At 40.5% G+C, this 19,382-nt stretch overlaps 1 protein-coding gene across 1 annotated transcript in view; it reads left to right on the top strand.

The window, feature by feature from the left end:
• vwa5b1 (von Willebrand factor A domain containing 5B1) overlaps positions 1 to 19,382 on the top strand; it is a 210,734-nt gene that overhangs the window by 19,191 nt on the left and 172,161 nt on the right. The window contains exons 3-5 of the mRNA XM_043675431.1: positions 15,051 to 15,212; positions 17,315 to 17,534; positions 18,832 to 18,974. Coding sequence (XP_043531366.1) covers positions 15,051 to 15,212; positions 17,315 to 17,534; positions 18,832 to 18,974 — 525 coding nt within the window. The remainder of the gene's footprint in view (positions 1 to 15,050; positions 15,213 to 17,314; positions 17,535 to 18,831; positions 18,975 to 19,382) is intronic.

Below are 19,382 nucleotides of genomic sequence, written 5' to 3'. Positions count from 1 at the left end.
AACCGCTTTGGATTCTCCTTAATTCTATTTGCCAAAGCTATCTCATGTCCCCTTTTTGCCCTCCTGATTTCCCTCTTAAGTATACTCCTACTTCCTTTATACACTTCTAAGGATTCACTCGATCTATCCTGTCTATACCTTCCATATGCTTCCTTCTTTTTCTTAACTAAACCCTCAATTTCTTTAGTCATCCAGCATTCCCTGTACTTACCAGCCTTTCCTTTCATGATACTGCTGTCTCAAAAATGTTATTTCTTTGTGCAGTTAAATAAAGATTCAGTTTTACTTTGGTTTGGCTGTTTATCTACTTTTTTTAAACTTAATGTTTAAGGCATCATCCTTAATTTGGAATTCTCCAGGTTTTGTGTTTCCTGTATGGAAGTATTTGACCAAAATGAAGGAGTTCTGCATTAGAGTAGTATTTACTTCAGAATAGTTTACACTGTATAGTTGGGAACTACTTTTAAAAATTGAAACACAGGAAGTTATTGAGACTTCGATAAAGCTGAAGTTAAAACAGAAAATGTTAGAAATACTCAGCAGGAGAGACACGACCTGTTGGGAGAGACCCAGATTTAATGGGTTCAATTTAATTCTGTGTCTTGCTGAGAGTGGAATTGGGAGGGGGTGTGTATGTGGGAAGTTTAGTAGTGAAAGATTTATAACTCAGTCATTGCATTAATCTGACTTCCATGATTACCAGTCCATTAGTCCCAGTGGGTGTGATATGGATTCACATGACACTGCAGCATTTAAAATAATACTCCAAGCTGGCAATTTGAAGGGGTTTGGATTTAGGAGTCAAGAAGAAAGAAGAGTTAGAATGAAATCTATTGACAAGGCTGTGAGGAGGCAGAGTACAATACTCTTCCCTTTCAATCATGTTATCATTTTTTGTGATTAGTGTCTAATTATATCCAGGATTGGGGTTACTAGAGACTCCAGGAGATCTGTTTATTGCTACCTTTATTGAACATTGTTTTAAAATGATATACAGAAAAAGACTTTAAATGAATCTTCTACAAAAAACCATCTCCCAGCAATTTTGATAGTCATGTGATCTTACCTCACTGATGATGTAGATGATCTTATTTCCATTTAACATTTATACAACACCCATGAGAGGAAGTAACCTGGAGCAGAGACCATTAGGGTTAGCAGAGGAGAAGAGCAGCTGAAGCAAGGTGTTAAATCCCAGTTTCAGTGCAGAATGCTTTAATGAGCTATACAGGGCAGTAAAGGTCAATATCACTTGATTCCCACCATTGCTTTCTCAAGTCAATTCCATTCAACAACAGCAACTTATATCGAAAGAGCATCTCTCTTCACACACAGTTACATTGCAGGTGGTCCTACCCATCTTTATCAGCGATCTTCCTGTTTCTCTTTTTTCTGTACTCACATTGTTGTTAAGCAATGTCATGCCTTTCCATTATTATCACCCTTCTTAAATGTGCTTCGTCAATTAGATGGATACATGTCATTATTGACGGAAGGATAAACTATTGACTTTGAAATGGAAATTGGATTTAGTAACTCTTCTTATGATCCAAACTTCACATCAGTTGGTCAACAAACATCAGAAAGTTCCGTATAACTCCAAGAGTTGAACCCAATTTTCAAATGTAAATCAATTTGTAGAAAATTCTCAATTCTTGGTCAACACTCCACCCTGTTGCCAGTGCACATTTATCAGCCGTGATTCAATGGACTCTGATTCAGAAAGTTATGCTTTCAAGTACCACTTCAGAGGACTAAACACCTAGACTGCTGGTACTCAGGGAATCAAAAGAGAAACTGCGTAACTATCAATAGGTCTGGTAACATGTGTGGAGTGAGAAACATTTGAGGTTAATGACTCTTGCCTTTGTAATAGCACACTGTTTTAGCCATATATGCTTTTATAGTTGTCATAAGACATTCTGGATAAATCAATTGTTAGTTAGTAGACTTCCATGTATCTAGCAAAGATATCACAGCGAGCAATGAGGTGGATTTGTGAATATCCCCAGCCAAACATATTTGGGTTGAATAAGTTTGGTATGAGTTGAAACTTTATTGCTGGAACAGCACAGCAGGTCAGGCAGCATCCAGGGAACAGGAGATTCGACGTTTCGGGCACAGGCCCTTCTTCAGGAATGAGCAGAGAGTGTTCAGCAGGAGAAGATAAAAGGTAGGGAGGAGGGACTTGGAGGAGGGGCGTTGGAAATGTGATAGGTGGAAAGAGGTCAAGGTGAGGGTGAGAGGTCGGAGTAGGATGGAGGCGGAGAGGTCAACAAGAAGACTGCAGGTCAGGAAGGCGGAGCCGGGCTGGAGGGATTCGGCTGAGACAAGGGGAGGGGGGATGAAGAAACTGGTGAAGTCCAAGTTCATCCCCTGTGGTTGGAGGGTTCCCAGTCGGAAGATAAGACGCTCCTCCTCCGACCGTCCCGTTGTTGTGGTTTGGCGGTGGATGAGTCCAATGACCTGCATATCCTCGGTGGAGTGGGAGGGGGAGTTGAAATGCTGTGCCACAGGGTGGTTGGGTTGGTTCGTCCGGATGGCCCAGAGGTGCTCTCTGTTCTCCAAACCCTACTCGTCACTATGATTTGATCTCTCCCTGCCTCCTCAATCTCCCCACAACCTTCTAATCATGTTGACCAACCATTTCCAACTCCCCTCCTCCAAGTCCCTCCTCTCTACCTTTTATCTTCTCCTGCTGAACACTCTCTGCTCATTCCTGAAGAAGGGCCTGTGCCCGAAACGTCGAATCTCCTGTTCCCTGGATGCTGCCTGACCTGCTGTGCTGTTCCAGCAATAAAGTTTCAACTTTGATCTCCAGCATCTGCAGACCTCACTTTCTTGCAGTCTTCTGCAGTCTTCTTCTTGACCTCTCCGCCTCCATCCTACTCCGACCTATCACCCTCACCTTGACCTCTTTCCACCTATCACATTTCCAACGCCCCTCCTCCAAGTCCCTCCTCCCTACCTTTTATCTTCTCCTGCTGAACAGTCTCTGCTCATTCCTGAAGAAGGGCCTGTGCCCGAAACGTCGAATCTCCTGTTCCCTGGATGCTGCCTGACCTGCTGTGCTGTTCCAGCAATAAAGTTTCAACTTTGATCTCCAGCATCTGCAGACCTCACTTCGCCTTCCTGACCTGCAGTCTTCTTCTTGACCTCTCCGCCTCCATCCTACTCAGACCTATCACCCTCACCTTGACCTCTTTCCACCTATCACATTTCCAACGCCCCTTCTCCAAGTCCCTCCTCCCTACCTTTTATCTTCTCCTGCTGAACACTCTCTGCTCATTCCTGAAGAAGGGCCTGTGCCCGAAACGTCGAATCTCCTGTTCCCTGGATGCTGCCTAACCTGCTGTGCTGTTCCAGCAATAAAGTTTCAACTTTGATCTCCAGCATCTGCAGACCTCACTTTCTCCTCTAAGTTTGGTATGAACCAGGAGTAGAATTTGAAATATTTTTAGAAATAGTTTTTGTAATTCAGTCTTTGTGAAAGTTGGCAGACTAAGATTGCTGCATCATCAGACAGTGTTGGGAGACTGTGAGTGTACAGCTATGACTGAGTATGTTTTGGTTCATTTGTAGAGTGGCTGGAGAGGGTTTTTGCTGCTAATACTATCCATACTAATACTACCCATACTATCCATACACTAATAGTTGACCTTCATGATAATCCAATTGTTAATCAGGCAGTGGGAGAATGAAACCGACAATATTTATGACTAAAGCAGACTGAGTAGAATTTGAAACACTCAAAAGACACATTACTACCAGAGTTAAAATAAAACAAAACAAAACTGCAGATGTTGGAGATCTGAAACAAAAACTGAAATTGCTGGTGAAACCCAAAAGGTCTGGCAGTATCTGTGGTAAGAGTCACTGGACTCGAAATGTTCCTCCAATTCTTCACACTCTGTTTTTGTTTCATTGCTATTAGACATTTTGTATAAACTTGAGCAGCACTATAGCTTAAAACCATCAGCGATTTCAGAAATCCATTGGTTTAGAACAAGGAATTAGTTGACCGCTCAGGATAGTGGACACTTTATCATTGCTAGATTAGAGTGGTGCTGGAAAAGCACAGCAGTTCAGGCAGCATCCAAGGAGCAGCCTGAACTGCTGTGCTTTTCCAGCACCACTCAAATCTAGACTCTGGTTTCCAGCATCTGCTATCATTGTTTTTACCAACTTTATCATTGCTTTAAATTCCATTGCAATTTTGGAGAATATTAGGAAAGAGAATGTGGGACAGATTTGTGTGCAGTTTAAAATATGAAGATATTTGTAGTAAGTTGATGGCATTATTAGAGTTACCTTTAGGCATAACTTGCCAAACAGAATTGTCCATGGACTTGGCAGAATGTGAAGCATGAAAAATTATGGTTAACAACCCCTAGCCATCTGCAGAAGTAAATACGCTGCAGCTGAGCAAGCTGAAGGCCCCAGCAAAGACAGTCACAAAGCCTTTTAATTCTCTTTTGCCAGCATCAGCTACAAATTGCCCACTGTGAGCACAGATTGCTGCAACAACAAGAGGGTCTTCTCACCACGTCAAACGAAGATAAAGGAATAAAATGTATACATGCATGGAGAAATGCAAGCAGAAGGAAAGGCTGTCACTGTATATGCAGCAGCCAATGATGGGATGGGAATGGTTCCAGTAAGCAATTAGCAAAATTATCATTAAGCCATTATCAAAGTAAAGGGTTAAAAGCCAGCTTTATTCAGAAGGAACTGGTTAAAAACATTAAAGTTAAACTGTAAAAGAGCTTGAATTGAGGCAAAATGCATAGCATGAGATCACGTGATTAACAAGCACCCGCAGATGTTTAATGAAACTGGCAACCTGATTTATGGACATAGATTCAGAGGAATGCCAATCAACTCTGCCCTTAAGGGAGAAAATAGAACAAAAGGCAAAAAGATTAGAATGTGAGAACATTACCTCAAACTTTGAACAGAGTAGTTCAGATACTCTCTTAGTGGTAATACCAAAGGCAGTGTAAGAATATGTGGGATTATAAAGTAATTGTAGAGTTTAGAAGAATGAGAGGCAATCTTATGATACACAAAATTCTTTAGGGACATGACACGGTTGATTTAGATATGTTGTTTCCCACTGTGAGAGAATCTAGGTCTCGAGGGCATAATCTCAGAATAAGGGGTCAGGCATTTAGAACATAGAACATAGAAAAATACAGCACAGAACAGGCACTTTGGCCCATGATGTTATGCCGAGGTTTAATCTAATGTGAAATATAGTAACTTAACCTACGCACCCCTCAACTCACTGCTATCCATGTGCATGTCCAGCAGTCACTTAAATGTCCCCAATGACTCTGCTTCCACGACCACAGTTGGCAACACATGCCATGCATTCACAACTCTCTGCATAAAGAATCTACCTCTGACGTCTCCTTTATACCTTCCTCCTAATATCTTCAAACGATGACTCCTCATACCAGTCAAACCTGCCCTGGGGAAATGTCTCTGGCTATTGACTCTATCTATTCCTCTCATTATCTTGTTTACCTCAATCAGGTCTCCTCCCTTCCTCCTTCTGTCCGGAGAGAAAAGTCCGAGCTTATTCAAACTTTCTTCATAAGGCAAGCCCTCCAGTCCAGGCAGCATCCTGGTAAACCTTCTTTGTACCCTCTCCAAAGTCTCTGTATCTTTCCAATAGTAGGGCGACCAGAACTGGACACAATATTCTAAGTGTGGTCTCACCAGGGACTTGTAGAGCTGTAGCAAAACCTCGCGGCTCTTAAACTCGATCCCCCTGTAAATGAAAGCCAATACACCATATGCTTTCTTAACAACCCTACCCGCTTGGGTGGCAACTTTGAGGGATCTATGTACTTGAACACCAAGATCCCTCTGTTCCTCCACACTGCCAAGAATCCTGTTTTTAATTCTATATTCAGCATTCGCAGTTGACCTTCCAAAATGCATCACTTCGCATTTATCCAGATTGAACTCCATCTGCCATTTCTCAGCCCAGCTCTGCATCCTGTCTATGTCGCGCTGCAGCCTGCAGTAGCCCTCTATACTATCGACGACACCTCCAACCTTTATGTCATCTGCAAATTTACTAACCCACCCCTCAACCACCTCATCCAAGTCATTTATAAAAACTACAAAGAGTAGAGGCCCAAGAACAGACCCCTGCAGGACCCCACTCACCACTGACCTCCAGGCAGAATACTTTCCATCCACAACCATTCTTTGCCTTCTGCCAGCCAGCCAATTCTGAATCCAGATAGCCAAATCCCCCTGTATGCCATACCTCCTGACTTTATGAATGAGCCTACCATGGGGAACCTTATGAAATGCCTTGCTGAAGTAACAGAGATGAGGAGGAATTTCTTCTCTCAGAGTGTAGTGAATCTGTGGAATTCTTTATTTCAGATAGCTGTCAAGACTCTGTAATTAAATATATTCAAGGCTAAGAAACACACAGATTTTTAATGAATAAGGAACTTAGGGGTTATAGGAACAAGCAGGAAAATGAAGTTCAGGAGTATCAGATTAGCCATGATCTCATTGAATGGCCTGAATGGCCTCTTCTGCTTCTATGTTTCATGATCTTAAATCAGGTTCTAGAATGTAAACTAACCAATAATTTGCCAAAAATGGAGGATTTATTCACACTGTTATCAGGAGACAAGATTAAGAAAAAACTCAATCTGACAAAAGTCTTTCTGCAACTGGAATTAGATGGTGAGTCAAAGTTATAAATGACTACAGGAATAACATGGAATCAAGTTATTTTTATAGACTTCGGTGCTTCTTCAGCCCCCAGAACCTTTTGAGGGTTAATGAACAAAATTGTGCAAGAAATTCAAGGTGTAGTGTGTTATTTGGATGATATACTTATTTCAGCTTCAAATAGGCAGAATCATGACGGCAGGCTGAGAAAGGTACTCCAACATCTGGAAAAACCAAGGAGTTCAGGTCAAGTTACACAAATCTGAAATGTTTAAAGATTCTGTTGAGTATTTAGGTCACAGAGTAGACACAGGTGGGTTGTATCTTCCCAAGACTAAGTTTCAAGTACAATAAGGAATTGTTTAAATAAGGTCATAGAAGACACAGGGAAACAGTCATTGAGTCAAGCTGTAGAATAGAGGATTCTACTGGGACACTTGCAACATAGAAATGGCTAGCTGGTATGTGGCAGAAAGCACACATTGATTTGGCAAAATTTGATGAGCAGCAACTTTTCGCTATGAGTTATAACTGTATGAAATAGGTTGAGGGCTTTCCAATTAATTAAACAATAACTAGCAAAGCTCTGGTGATTTTGCACAGTTTGATTATGGGTTCAGTTTGTTGAGAAGAGTTTTAAAATTTCACGGAAATGGATGGAGTAATCACACTTAGGTTCTATCATATCAGCTTGCTTTAAATGGAGCAACGGAACACAGTAAAATTGTTAAGCGTGCTCTTGTTAAACAAATATTAGATACAAATTGGAACAAACATCAGATGTCATTGATTCACAAACTGGCAAATGTTTTGTTTATTTATCATAACACATCTCACACTATGATTGGTAAAATGCCAGCTGAATTGTTAGAAGACACCGTAGAACAGAGTATTCATCGCTGATGCCATATTTAGCATTGTCAGTAGAAAAGAAAGACATCATGATAGAAATGGACTAAGAGAAAGAAGTCTGAAGTTGAACCAAAGATTAGAGTGAAAGATAATCATCATGTGTGTTTTATACAAATGACTTAGATGAAGGGACAGAAGGTACTTGCCAAAAGCACAAAGATAAGTCAGAAAGTAATGTGTGAAGAGGATGGAAGGAGGCTACAAAAGATTTTGTGAGGAACTTGTTGCTTTGACAAGGTTAGATTGTCCTTGGTTTTTTTCAGGGAGGTTCTAAACAACCCAAAGTTCCAACTAGGCTGGGTTTGAAAGAGTTATTGGGGCCCTTTTCGTTTACCCCTAACAGATAATGCCTCCAGCCTAAGCCTTTCATGTCTTTAAAAAAAAGGCATCATCAAATGGAAGTGGCCAGCTAGCTGTTTAGCAAGCCTTCATTTAGATCAGAGTTAGTTCAGCAGCAGTGTGTGTAAAAAAGGCTGTTGAACTCTCTCCTCTGATTTGAAACCTAGAAGCTTTTAGAGTCATTTTTAATCTTTGTGCGAAGTGGTCTGTTTACAGGGATTGTTGCAAGTATCTTTTGAACAGCATCATTAAGTCAAGGATAGTCTGTCAAGTTTGGATAGGATAAATTATCCAGAATTCTATTTTCTGTTCTTTGTGTTTCATTGCATAATTTTGTAAATAAATTCTGTTTGTTTAGAACTTGGCAGTCGGACCAGCTGATTCCCTCCGCAAATATCCACTATATACTTAACAAAAACAAAGAGCAAAGTAATGGTCTGGGCTACTTGCTTACAAATGTTTTGCGAGCTCGGGCCTGGCCCATAACCATTTATATAAGTTAAATGAGTGGACAACGATTAGTAAATGGAAGGAAAATATGAAAATGTCTGTTTTAGTAGGAAGAATAAAAAAAAACTAAATGTTGAGAGATTGCAGAACTCTGAGATGTGAGAGATCTGGGTGTCCTTGTGCATGAATCATAAAAGCTTCACATGCAGGTACAGCAGGTAATTAGGAAAACTAATAGAATGTGAACAATGATAACAAGGCAAATTAGAAGGGAGGTTATGCTTCAGATGTGCAGGGCACTGGTGAGATTGTCATTGGAGGACTGGACACATTATCAGTCATCTTTCTTAAGGAAGGATGTAAATGTATTGGATGCAGTTAAGAGAAGGTTTACTAGACTAAAACTTCCTGAAGAAGGGCTTATGCCTGAAACGTCGATTCCTCGAATGCTGCCTGGCCTGCTGTGTTTTTCCAGCACCACATTTTTCACCTCTAAAACATGGAAAGGATGGGTTATCTTAAAAGGAAATGTTGGACAGGCTAGGCCTGTATCCAAACGACCATGAACATAAGAGTATATGAAATAAGAACGTAAGAACATAAGAACCTGGAGCAGGAGTAGGACATCTGGCCCTTCGAGCTTGCTCTGCCATTCAATAAGATCATGGCTAATCTTTTCATGCCCTCAGCTCCATTTACCTGCCTTCTCACCATAACCCTTAATTCCTTTAATGTGCAAAACAATCTGTCTTAGCTTTAAAAACATTTACTGAGGAAGCCTCAACTACTTCACTGGGCAGGGATCTCCATAGATTAACAACCCTCTGGGTGATAAAGATCTTTCTCAATTCAGTCCTAAACATGTTCTCCCTAATTTTGAGGCTATGCCCTCTTGTTCTAGTTTCACCCACCAGTGGAAACATTCCCTCTACTTCTATCTTATCTATTCCCATCATAATTTTATATGTTTCCATAACATTCCCCACCTCATTCTTCTAAATTCCAAAGAATATAATCCCAGTCCACTCAATCTCTCCTCATAAACCAAACACCTCAATTCCAGAATCAACATGGTAAACCTCCTCTGCACCCCCTCTCATGACAGTACATCCTTTCTCAAGTAAGGAGACCATAACTGCATACAGTACTCCAGTGGCCTCACCAGCACCCTGTACAGCTGCAACATAACCTCCCTGCTTTTAAACTCAATCTTTTTCGCAATGAAGGACAACATTCCATTTATCTTCCTAATTAACAGTTGTATCTGCAGACCAACCTTTTGTGATTCATCACAATGACACCCAGGTTCCTCTGCACAGCAGCATGCTGCAATCTTTTACCATTAAAGTAACAGTCCTTTTACTGTTATTCCTACCAAAACAAATGTCTTCACATTTATCAACATTGTACTCCATCTGCCAGACCTTTGCCCACTTACTTAAATTATGTCCTTTTGCAAAGTTTCACAGTCCTCTGCACACTTTGCTCTACCATTCATCTTAGTGTCATCTTTGACACACTGCATGTGGTCCCCAACTCCAAATCATCTATGTAAATTGTGAATAATTGTGGTCCCAGCACTAATTACTGAGGCACACCACTAGTTACTGATTGCCAACTGGAAAAGCACTCATTTATCCTCACTATTTCCTTCCTATTAGTTAACCAATAATCCTGTATTCATGCTAATACATTGCTCATAATGCCTTGCATCTTTATCTTATGTAACAGCCTTTTGTGTGGCAACTTGTCAAATGTTTTTTGAAAACCTAGATACACCATATCTACTGGGTCCCTGTTATCCACCATGCTCGTAAGGTCTTCATAGAATTCCAATAGATTAGTTATATTTTTCATAAACACATGCTGCATATCCCTAACGGGACAATTGTCTTGCTATTTCTTCCTTGATAATAGACTCAAGCATCTTCTGCACTACAGAAGTTAAGCTAACTGATCTATAATTACCCATGTTTTGTCTACCTCCTCTTTGAAACAGTGTCATCACATTTGCTGTTTTCCAATCTGCTGGAACTGCCTCAGAGCCCAGCGAATTTTGGAAAATTACCATAAGTGCATTTGCTGTTTCTCCCACCATCTCTTTTAATACCCTGGGATGCATTCCATCAGGGCCAGGAGACTTGCCTACCTTTAGTTCCATTAGGTTGCCCAACATTACCTTTTTCGCAATACTAATTGTTTCCAGGACCTCACCTACCTTCATCCTTTTGTCAATTACTGGCATATTGTTCATGTCCTGCACTGTGAAGACCAACACAAGATACCTGTTCAATTCTTCGGCCTTTTCCTCATACCCCATAACTAAATCCCCCTTTTCATTCTCTAAAGGACCAATGTTTACTTTAATCACTCTTTTTCATTATATATATTTATAGATACTTTTGCTATCTGTCTTTATATTCTGAGCTAATTTATTTTCATAATCTATCTTACATTTCTTTATAGTTTTTTTTGGCTTTCTGTTGACCTTTAAAGCTTTCCCAACTTTCTAGTTTCCCACTGAACTTGGCCACTTTGCATGCCCTCTTTTTCAATTTGATAACCTTCCTTATTTCCTTAGACACCCATGGCAGATTTCCCTTTTTTCTACAGTCCTTCCCTTTCACTGGAATATACTTTTGCTGAACACATTGAAAAATTGCTTTGAAATTCCTCCACTGTTCATCAACTGTCCCACTGTTTTTGCTTCCAGCCAACTCTTGTCTCATCCTATTGTAGTATCCTCTGTTTAACTACAGGACCTTGGGATTGGATTTTATCCTTGTACTTTCCATCTGCATTCTAAATTCAATCATACTGTGATCAACCTTTCCGAGAGGATTCCTAACTATGACATCATTAATTATTCCTGTGTCACTACATAGGACCAGACCTAGAGTAGCTTGCTCCCTCGTCAATTCCATTATGTCGAGTCATAGAGATGTACAGCATGGAAACAGATTCCTCTGTCCAACTCGTCCATGCCGACCAGATATCCTAAATTAATCTAGTCCCATTTGTCACCACTTGGCCCATATCCCTTTAGACCTTTCCTTTTCATGTGCCCATCCAGATGCCTTTTAAATGTTGTAATTGTACCAGCCTCTACTTCATCTTCTGACAGCTCATTCCATACATGCACCACCCTCTGCATGAAAACGTTGCCCAATAGGTCCCTTTTAAATCTTTCCCCTTTCACCTTAAACCTATGCCCTCTACTTTTGGACTCCTCACCCCAGGGAAAAGACCTTAGCTATTCACCGTTTCCATGCTCTTCGTAATTTTATAAACCTCTATAAGGTCACCCCTCAGCCTCCGATGCTCCAGGGAAAATACCCCCAGCCTGTTCAGCCTCTCCATATAACTGAAATTGTCCAATCCCATCAACATCTTTATAAATCTTTTCTGACCCCTTTCAAGTTTAACAATATCTTTCCTATAGCAGGGTTATTAGAATTGAACACCATATTCCATATCAGGAATCCTGATAAACAGCTCATGCTCAAAACATCGACTCTCCTGCTCTTTGGATGCTGCCTGACCTGCTGTACTTTTCCAGCACCACACTTTTCGACTTCTATATTCAGTGTACTGACCAATAAAGACAAAAGTACCAAATGTCTTCTTCACTACCCTGTCTAACTATGACTCCACCCTCAAGGAACTTCGGACCTGCACCCCAAGGTCTCTTTGTTTGGCAACTCTCCCCAGAACCCTTCCATTAACTGTGTAAGTCCTGCATTAATTTCCCTCATCAAAATGAAGCACCTCAGATTTATCTAAATTAAACTCCACCCGCCACTCTTGTTTCATTGAACCATGTTGTAGCATGGACAGGTACTGCTCCATAATGCTATTCACAGGCAGCAATAAGACAGTGACATCAAACATTCTTTAAATTAACAAAAGGTCAGTGCTCTCCAGAGAGCTTTTTCTTGCATGGATCCATCCAGCTGTTTAGACTTGATGCCACAACACGGTTCAAAATACAATACAGAAATGACATGTCCCTTGGGCATTGTCCATAATCTCCCAAGAGGGATGGATGCCATCTTCCCAATGGATACATACACAGACACACACACACACTTCTCATACTGTTCAAGAAAACTCCTGCTCAGGCCTACCCCAACTGACCCAGTTTGACCAATTGACATGTAGATTAAAACCCCCATGATAACTGCCATACCAGTTTTACAAGCACAAGTTATTTCTTTGTTTATTGCCTGTCCCAATGTGCTATTATTATTTGGTGACCTATAGACCACGCCTACAGTAACGTTTTCTTCTTAGAATTTCTAATTTCCATCCAAATGGATTTAACCTTATTCTCCATAGAACCTATATTATCTCTCAGCACTGCTCTGATGTCATCCATAAATATCAGAGCTACACCACCTCCCTTATCTTCCTGTCTGCCCTTCCAAATAGTCTGATACCCCTGGATATTTAACTCCCAGTCGTGACCATCCTGCAAACCACAATGGCTACCGAATCAATGTCTTCACAATGGCTACCGAATCATATTCATTCGTGGTGATTTGTACCATTAACTCACCTACCTTGTCATGAATGCTACAAGCATTCAAGTAAAGTGCCCATCCACTTTCGTGCTTTTTCCCCAGTAACACTTGATTCCTTAACTCATTAAGAATCTATCTCTCCGTCTTAAATATACACAAGTCTCTACCTCCACAGCTCTCAGTGGCAAGCAATTTCATAGATTCACAACCCTCTGAGAGAAGAACTTTACGGTGAAGAGCAAGTGGCTTAGAGTAGATCTGAGAATTTTGTTTTACTCGGAGGGCGGTAGATATATGGAATGTGCTGCTTGAGAGGAGATGGAGTCAGGTACTCTCAGCATCTGGATGAGTTCTTAAAATGCCAGGCACTGTAGACTATGGACCAAGTGCAGTAAATAGGACTTATCAGTCATTTTATATTTGTTGGTTAGCATAGATATGGTGGGGAGAAAGTGAGGACTGCAGATGCTGGAGATCAGAGCTGAAAATGTGTTGCGGGAAAAGCGCAGCAGGTCAGGCAGCATCCAAGGAGCAGGAGAATCAACGTTCCGGGCATGAGCCCTTCTTCAGGAATCTTCCTGAAGAAGGGCTCATGCCCGAAACGTTGATTCTCCTGCTCCTTGGATGCTGACTGACCTGCTGCGCTTTTCCAGCAACACATTTTCAGCATAGATATGGTGGACTTTAGATTCTGTTTCTGTGCTGTGTAATGCTATGAATCCATGAACTCTAAGGAATTCCTCCTCATTTCAATCTTAAACTGGTACCCCTGCATTCTGAGACTCTGTCCTCTGGTCCTAGACTCTCCCATGAGGAGAAATATCCTCTCATCATTTACTCTGTCAAGTCCCTTAAAATCCTTTATGTTTTATTGAGTTCACCTCATATTCTTCTAAACTCCAATGAGTAGAGTCCTGACCTGTTTTAAGGTTACAATCAGTTCAGCCATAATCTTATCAAATGGCAGAGCAGGTGTGAAGAGCCCAAATGGCCTACTTCTGCCCTTATTTCTATGTTTATAGGTATGTTTGTGTAAATGATTAAAGTGGCTACTAGGAAGAGTCATGAAAATAAATAGCTCTTGTTTATAATTAATCAAGCTATTTGGCAGTGGAAGGGTTAGATTTGTTCATGTTGATGATGTTTTTTCCTTCAGAAGTCCATAAAGTAGAGGGCTGGGAAGATTTAAATGAGTCTGATGGATTCCCTTCATTTTGATAACATTGCCTTTGTCAATTCTTTTGCCAAAGTTGACATCACATTTTCCCATTTGACTTCACCATTCAAATCTTTGCCCTTTCACTCCACCCTATTCCTGTACCTTTGTGGTATTTTGCATGACTTGCTTTTCTCCTAATTTTTGTATCATCAACAACTTTGATTATAATACACTGGTCACTTCATTCAAGTGTTACAAAGACACTTAGTTTATTTTTTCTCTTGGAGATCTTAGATTTTGAAGAAATGGTAAAAAATGTATTTATTTCAAGTTTTCTGGAGTGGTTTCTTCAAAAATTATCACTGTGGCTATTGGAGCTTTTTTTTAACAAGGCTTCCAGTAGATCACATGACTGGTGATGACCTTGATTTGTTTAAGACCATGCCAGGGCTGTTCTGAACAGTGAGTAGCTTGTTTTTTCTGATCCTCAGCTGGAGGATAAGTCATCTTCACAGCTCATCTCCCATTTCTCAAAGGAAATCCTTCCTGTTGAGGTCAAGTTGAAACCTATTTGTTTTTCTGATAGATTGATTGAAGAATTATCTTTCATGAAAAAGCTTTATTGACAAGTTCCCGGAGACACTGACACGCTGTGGGATGGGGATCATTGAGTGTCTGGGGGATGGGTATCACTGACTCTCTGTGGGGATGGGTATCACTGAGTCTCTGTGGGAATGGGGATCACTGTGGGTTGGGGATCATTGAGTGTCTGGGGAAGGGGATCACTGTAGGAATGGGGAGCACTGACGCTCTGTGGGAATGGGGAGCACTAAGTCTTTGTGGGGATGGGGATCACTGAGTCTCTGTGGGAATGGGGATCACTGTGGGAATGGGGATCACTGATCCTCTGTAGGGATGGGAAGAACTGATCACTTTCTTTAAAGCATTCTGTTTTCTTCCAGCTTTATTTATTTATCCCTTGGATGAATTCACTACTGTGATTGGATTTGAAGCAATGATTTCTGGACGCATTATAACAATGCATATAAAGGACAAAGCTAAAATAGATAATTGTAATTTTGACTGTTGTAACAGCTCATCCAGATCCTTTCAGAAATGCCAAGGTAAAGACTTTTAAAAGTATTTCTTTTGATTGAAATTGTTTGAAGAATCATTTTTCTATTTTAACTCTCAGTTTCATATTCCTTTTATTGTGGAAATCAACATACTTACTAATAGCAATGAGACCTCAATGCTAAGTATCCAGTCAGTATATATTGTAGGGAATATGATTGAGAAATGCTGGAAGATTGCCTTTCTCTACTTTTTGGTCATCTCCTGAAGGTGCCAATATAACTTTACATGTAAAAGAGATATATCTGAATAGAAGTTATTTTGGGATGAGCCAGGATGTGTTGGTTGTATGTTAGACCTCAGCATTATTAAGCTTCATCCAGTTCTCCTTTGATGCAATATTTTTACCCTTGACTGTGTCATCATTGGAAAACTAATTTTCCTTATCCTGAGCCAATGTTAGCAACTCTGCTGCCATCATAGTCAAGGGCAGTCCATTCAGTTCAGGCAAGAAATGCAGCCTGGGATTTTCCTGAAGCGTGTAAGCAAAGATCCAACTCAACTCCAATAGTTGAGTATTTTGGATTGCTGACATTCGCAAATGAGCCATTGTTTTATTGCCTGTAAATTTTCACACTGAGCTATAATTTTATCTGCCAATTGTGTTAATATCTTGCCTCAAAACCCTTGAGTGAAATTGATTTTTTGGTTCCATTGAGTTGATGTTCATAACAACAGCCTGTGATGTGACTTTAATCTTGCCAGTTTAATGAAAACTACACAGCTGGGATTTACCTCCCAAGATGCTGCTGTATTTTCCTCAGACTCTGATTTTTAAATTGCTGTTTTCAGCAGGTGCGAAGGATATCTGCCAGCGAGAGCAACAAAGTACATCTTTAAAATGCTAAACAAGTTTCAATAACATCTTTAGGGCCTGACAACCATCTTAAGCAGAAGGTTGAGGCCTGATATTTCTGGATTTCACATTAATGTTCCTAGGTTCTATTGCCTGCTTCATACCATCCTTCAACTCTCCCCGCCAGCACCTCCCCGCGCCCCCCCCCCCCCCTCCCCAACAGCTGCTGGTCCAAGTTAATAGCAGCAGCTTTTTTAGTGGTCATTGAGGTAACTGAGGACTAAATAGAACAGTTGCACATTGCTCTGGAAGACGTTAATCCAATGGGTTAAAATTTAATACCTTTTGATAAGGTCAAATGAAAGGAGCTTATTTTGTTCATCTGGATTCTAGAAATTCACAAAATAAAAGTTAAATGATTTTATAATTAAATTGAATTTCTGTTGGGAGAAGTGGTGGTGTTAACAGGGGAGTTTGACAAGAAACAGGGATGCTTTGTTTACAGTTGGGAGAATGGTTAACTGCATGGGACCATGGGAGAAGAGCAATAGTGGACAGGCAGTAATAATGGTGAATAGGCCTGAGAGGAGTCTTATTTGTTTTAAAGCCTAAACACATGCAAAAGGCTGCCTCCTGACCTGACTGAAACAAGCCTGCAAAACCCTCCCTCTTGTCCAATACTCATTGGAACCTCCCCTGCAACCGAGAACATCGACATAATAAGTCTGAACATCTGTCTATGTGAATGCCAGCCATTGCTTCCTCTCACCACAGGCATGATGAATACCTATGGAATACCTTGAGAAATTGAGAACAAACAGTGACTCAAGAAGCTTGGACATAGTGCAACAGACAGAATGCCAAATTATAGGACCATACTGGAAATTGTTGAATAAAATATATTTAATTCAATGTTCATAAGTTTTTGTTCATTTGATTCTTTCCAAACCTGTGCCCACTACCATGTGGAAGGACAAATGCAGCAGACACTGAGAATACCACCACCTGCAGATTCCCCTCCAATTCACTCACCATCCTTTTGCTTTGTTGCATAAAAATCGTGAAATTCCCCACCACCACCCCCTTGCATTCTGGCTGTACCTACAGCATAGGGACTGCAGTTCAAGAAGGCAGCTCATCACCTCTTCTCAAGTCAAGTAGGGAAGGGCAATAAATGCTGGCCCAGTCAGTGACACCCATGTGTCATGAATGAATAAAAAAGCTCAGTATTATGCAATATTAGTTTAAAGCAACATGTTTTTAACATAAGAAAATTTTGACTTTTGTTTCTAACAGATCACTTTATTCTTGATGAAGATTTAGAACGCATATTATTTACTGTGAACTTCGGCATCATCCCACCACTTGAAACAGTAACTGTGCTGATTAATACTTCCTTGGAGCTGCAAACTCTGCCCAATGGGACAGTTAGGCTACAACTTCCATCCTTGTATGTCCCCAAGGTGACTTCTTCTAGAACTGATGAACAGAGTTCAACTGAAAATGAGCTCAAAAGGTAAATTATAAATTGATTACATCAAATTCTGTTTGAGTCAGCAGAGAAACTGACAGTTTACTTTAAAGAGTACATTTGTTTTATTTAACTGTTTGAATTCACTTAATTTAAGGGTTATTTAAGTTTAATTCAGCTGTTATTTTCAAATTAAAAAATTTGGGCAGCACAGTGGCACAGTGGTTAGCACTGCTTCCTCACACCGCTAGAGACCCGCATTCAATTCCCGCCTCAGGCAACTGTCTGTGTGGAGTTTGCACATTCTCCCTGTGTCTGTGTGAGTTTCCTCTGGGTGCTCTGGTTTCCTCCCACAGTCTAAGAAAATGTGCAGGTTAGGTGAATTAGCCATGCTAAATTGCCCGTAGTGTTAGGTGCATCAGTCAGAGGGAAATGGGTCTGGGTGGGTTGCTCTTCGGAGGGTCGGTATGGAATTGTTGGGCCGAGGGGTCTGTTTCCACACTGTAAGTAATCTAAAGGTGTGAGTTGAATTTTTATTCAGATATTCTAACACAGTCAAAATTTTGGAATTTCTTTTCAATATACTGTACTGTTCAAAAAGGCAAATTGCCACCACCTTCTCAAGGGCCATGAGATGGCAACAAAACCTGATTTTAGTAACATTTCAGGTATGAATAGTATTAAACCATCAGATAATAGGGCCAGGAAGCTGTGAGATTGAGTTTTAAATACCTGGAGATTTTAGGATTGAGGAATGTCAAATTATAGAATCTCTACAGTGTGGATGCAAGCCATGCAGCCCATTGTATCCACATCAACACTCTGAAGAATATCCCACCCAGGACCATGTTCCTCCCATCCCTGCATTTCCTATGGCCAATCCACCTAACCTGCACATCTTTGGACTGTGGGAGAACATCCACATTGACACAGGGAGAATGTACAAACTCCACACAGAGAGTTGTCTGAGGATGGAATTGAACTCAGGTCCCTAGTGCTGTGAGGCAGCAGTGCTAACCACTGAGCCACCATACCACCCTTTAATGGATATAGGGGATTTACAAAATGTTGAGGGTGCAAGAAATGGTGAATGAGTCTTGAGGAAGGAAGGGAAAACTGCATTTAAAACTTTAGAAGAACTAAAGAAAAATCATTTCAAACTTGCGTTATTTTTCCAGTGCATATAAAGCTTACATTAATTTACAAATGCATCAAACTGATCTTATAATATTAGGTAGAATAGAGACAATAAGAGTATTTTCTTATGATTCTATTTAAAATAAAATAAAATCATTCTCATGCTATTGATATTTTCTTTTATTTTAAAATATATTTGTTGCAGCAAAGATAGATTTCGAAGTGGCTTCACCCCTCAGCACCAAAGTGGGAACTCGTTGGTACAACACTTGGACAATGAGGTCACCAATCCTACTACATATGACTTTAGTTTCAAGCTTGAAATCAGAGCACCCTGCTTGCTGGCAGGTCAGAATGTGAAACATTTTACATATTCAAGTAAATAAACCTCAATGCATTGCTACTTGTTCAGATCATCATTGGAATAGCTTGTATTGTAGCACCTTGAACTTGAGCAAAAACCAGAGTGGGAGGGGTGGGAGTGGGTGGTGCTTGGATGGTGACAATACAGGGAAAAGGTTTGACCTCTACATTAATGCCCTCCCTGAAAGGTGGAAGAAGATAATCCTCAAGAGACATATCTAAACCTTTAGTTGTTTTCCAAATGGCTGTTAGGCAGGAAATGGATTACAAAATACTAATGATATATTTTGGTCATGTTTTTGAATGCCAAATTTCTGGCCTCTCCTCATTGCCCTGAATGAGTTGTTTAGGTGGATTTGGGAGTCAAGTTGAAACCACATTTATGGAATTCTA

Source organism: Chiloscyllium plagiosum, chromosome 34 (genome assembly GCF_004010195.1).
Source record: "Chiloscyllium plagiosum isolate BGI_BamShark_2017 chromosome 34, ASM401019v2, whole genome shotgun sequence".
In the NCBI taxonomy this organism is placed as follows: Eukaryota; Metazoa; Chordata; class Chondrichthyes; order Orectolobiformes; family Hemiscylliidae; genus Chiloscyllium; species Chiloscyllium plagiosum.
The sequence above is the reverse complement of the archived record's forward strand: the minus strand, read 5'-3'. Positions and strand labels throughout refer to the sequence as shown.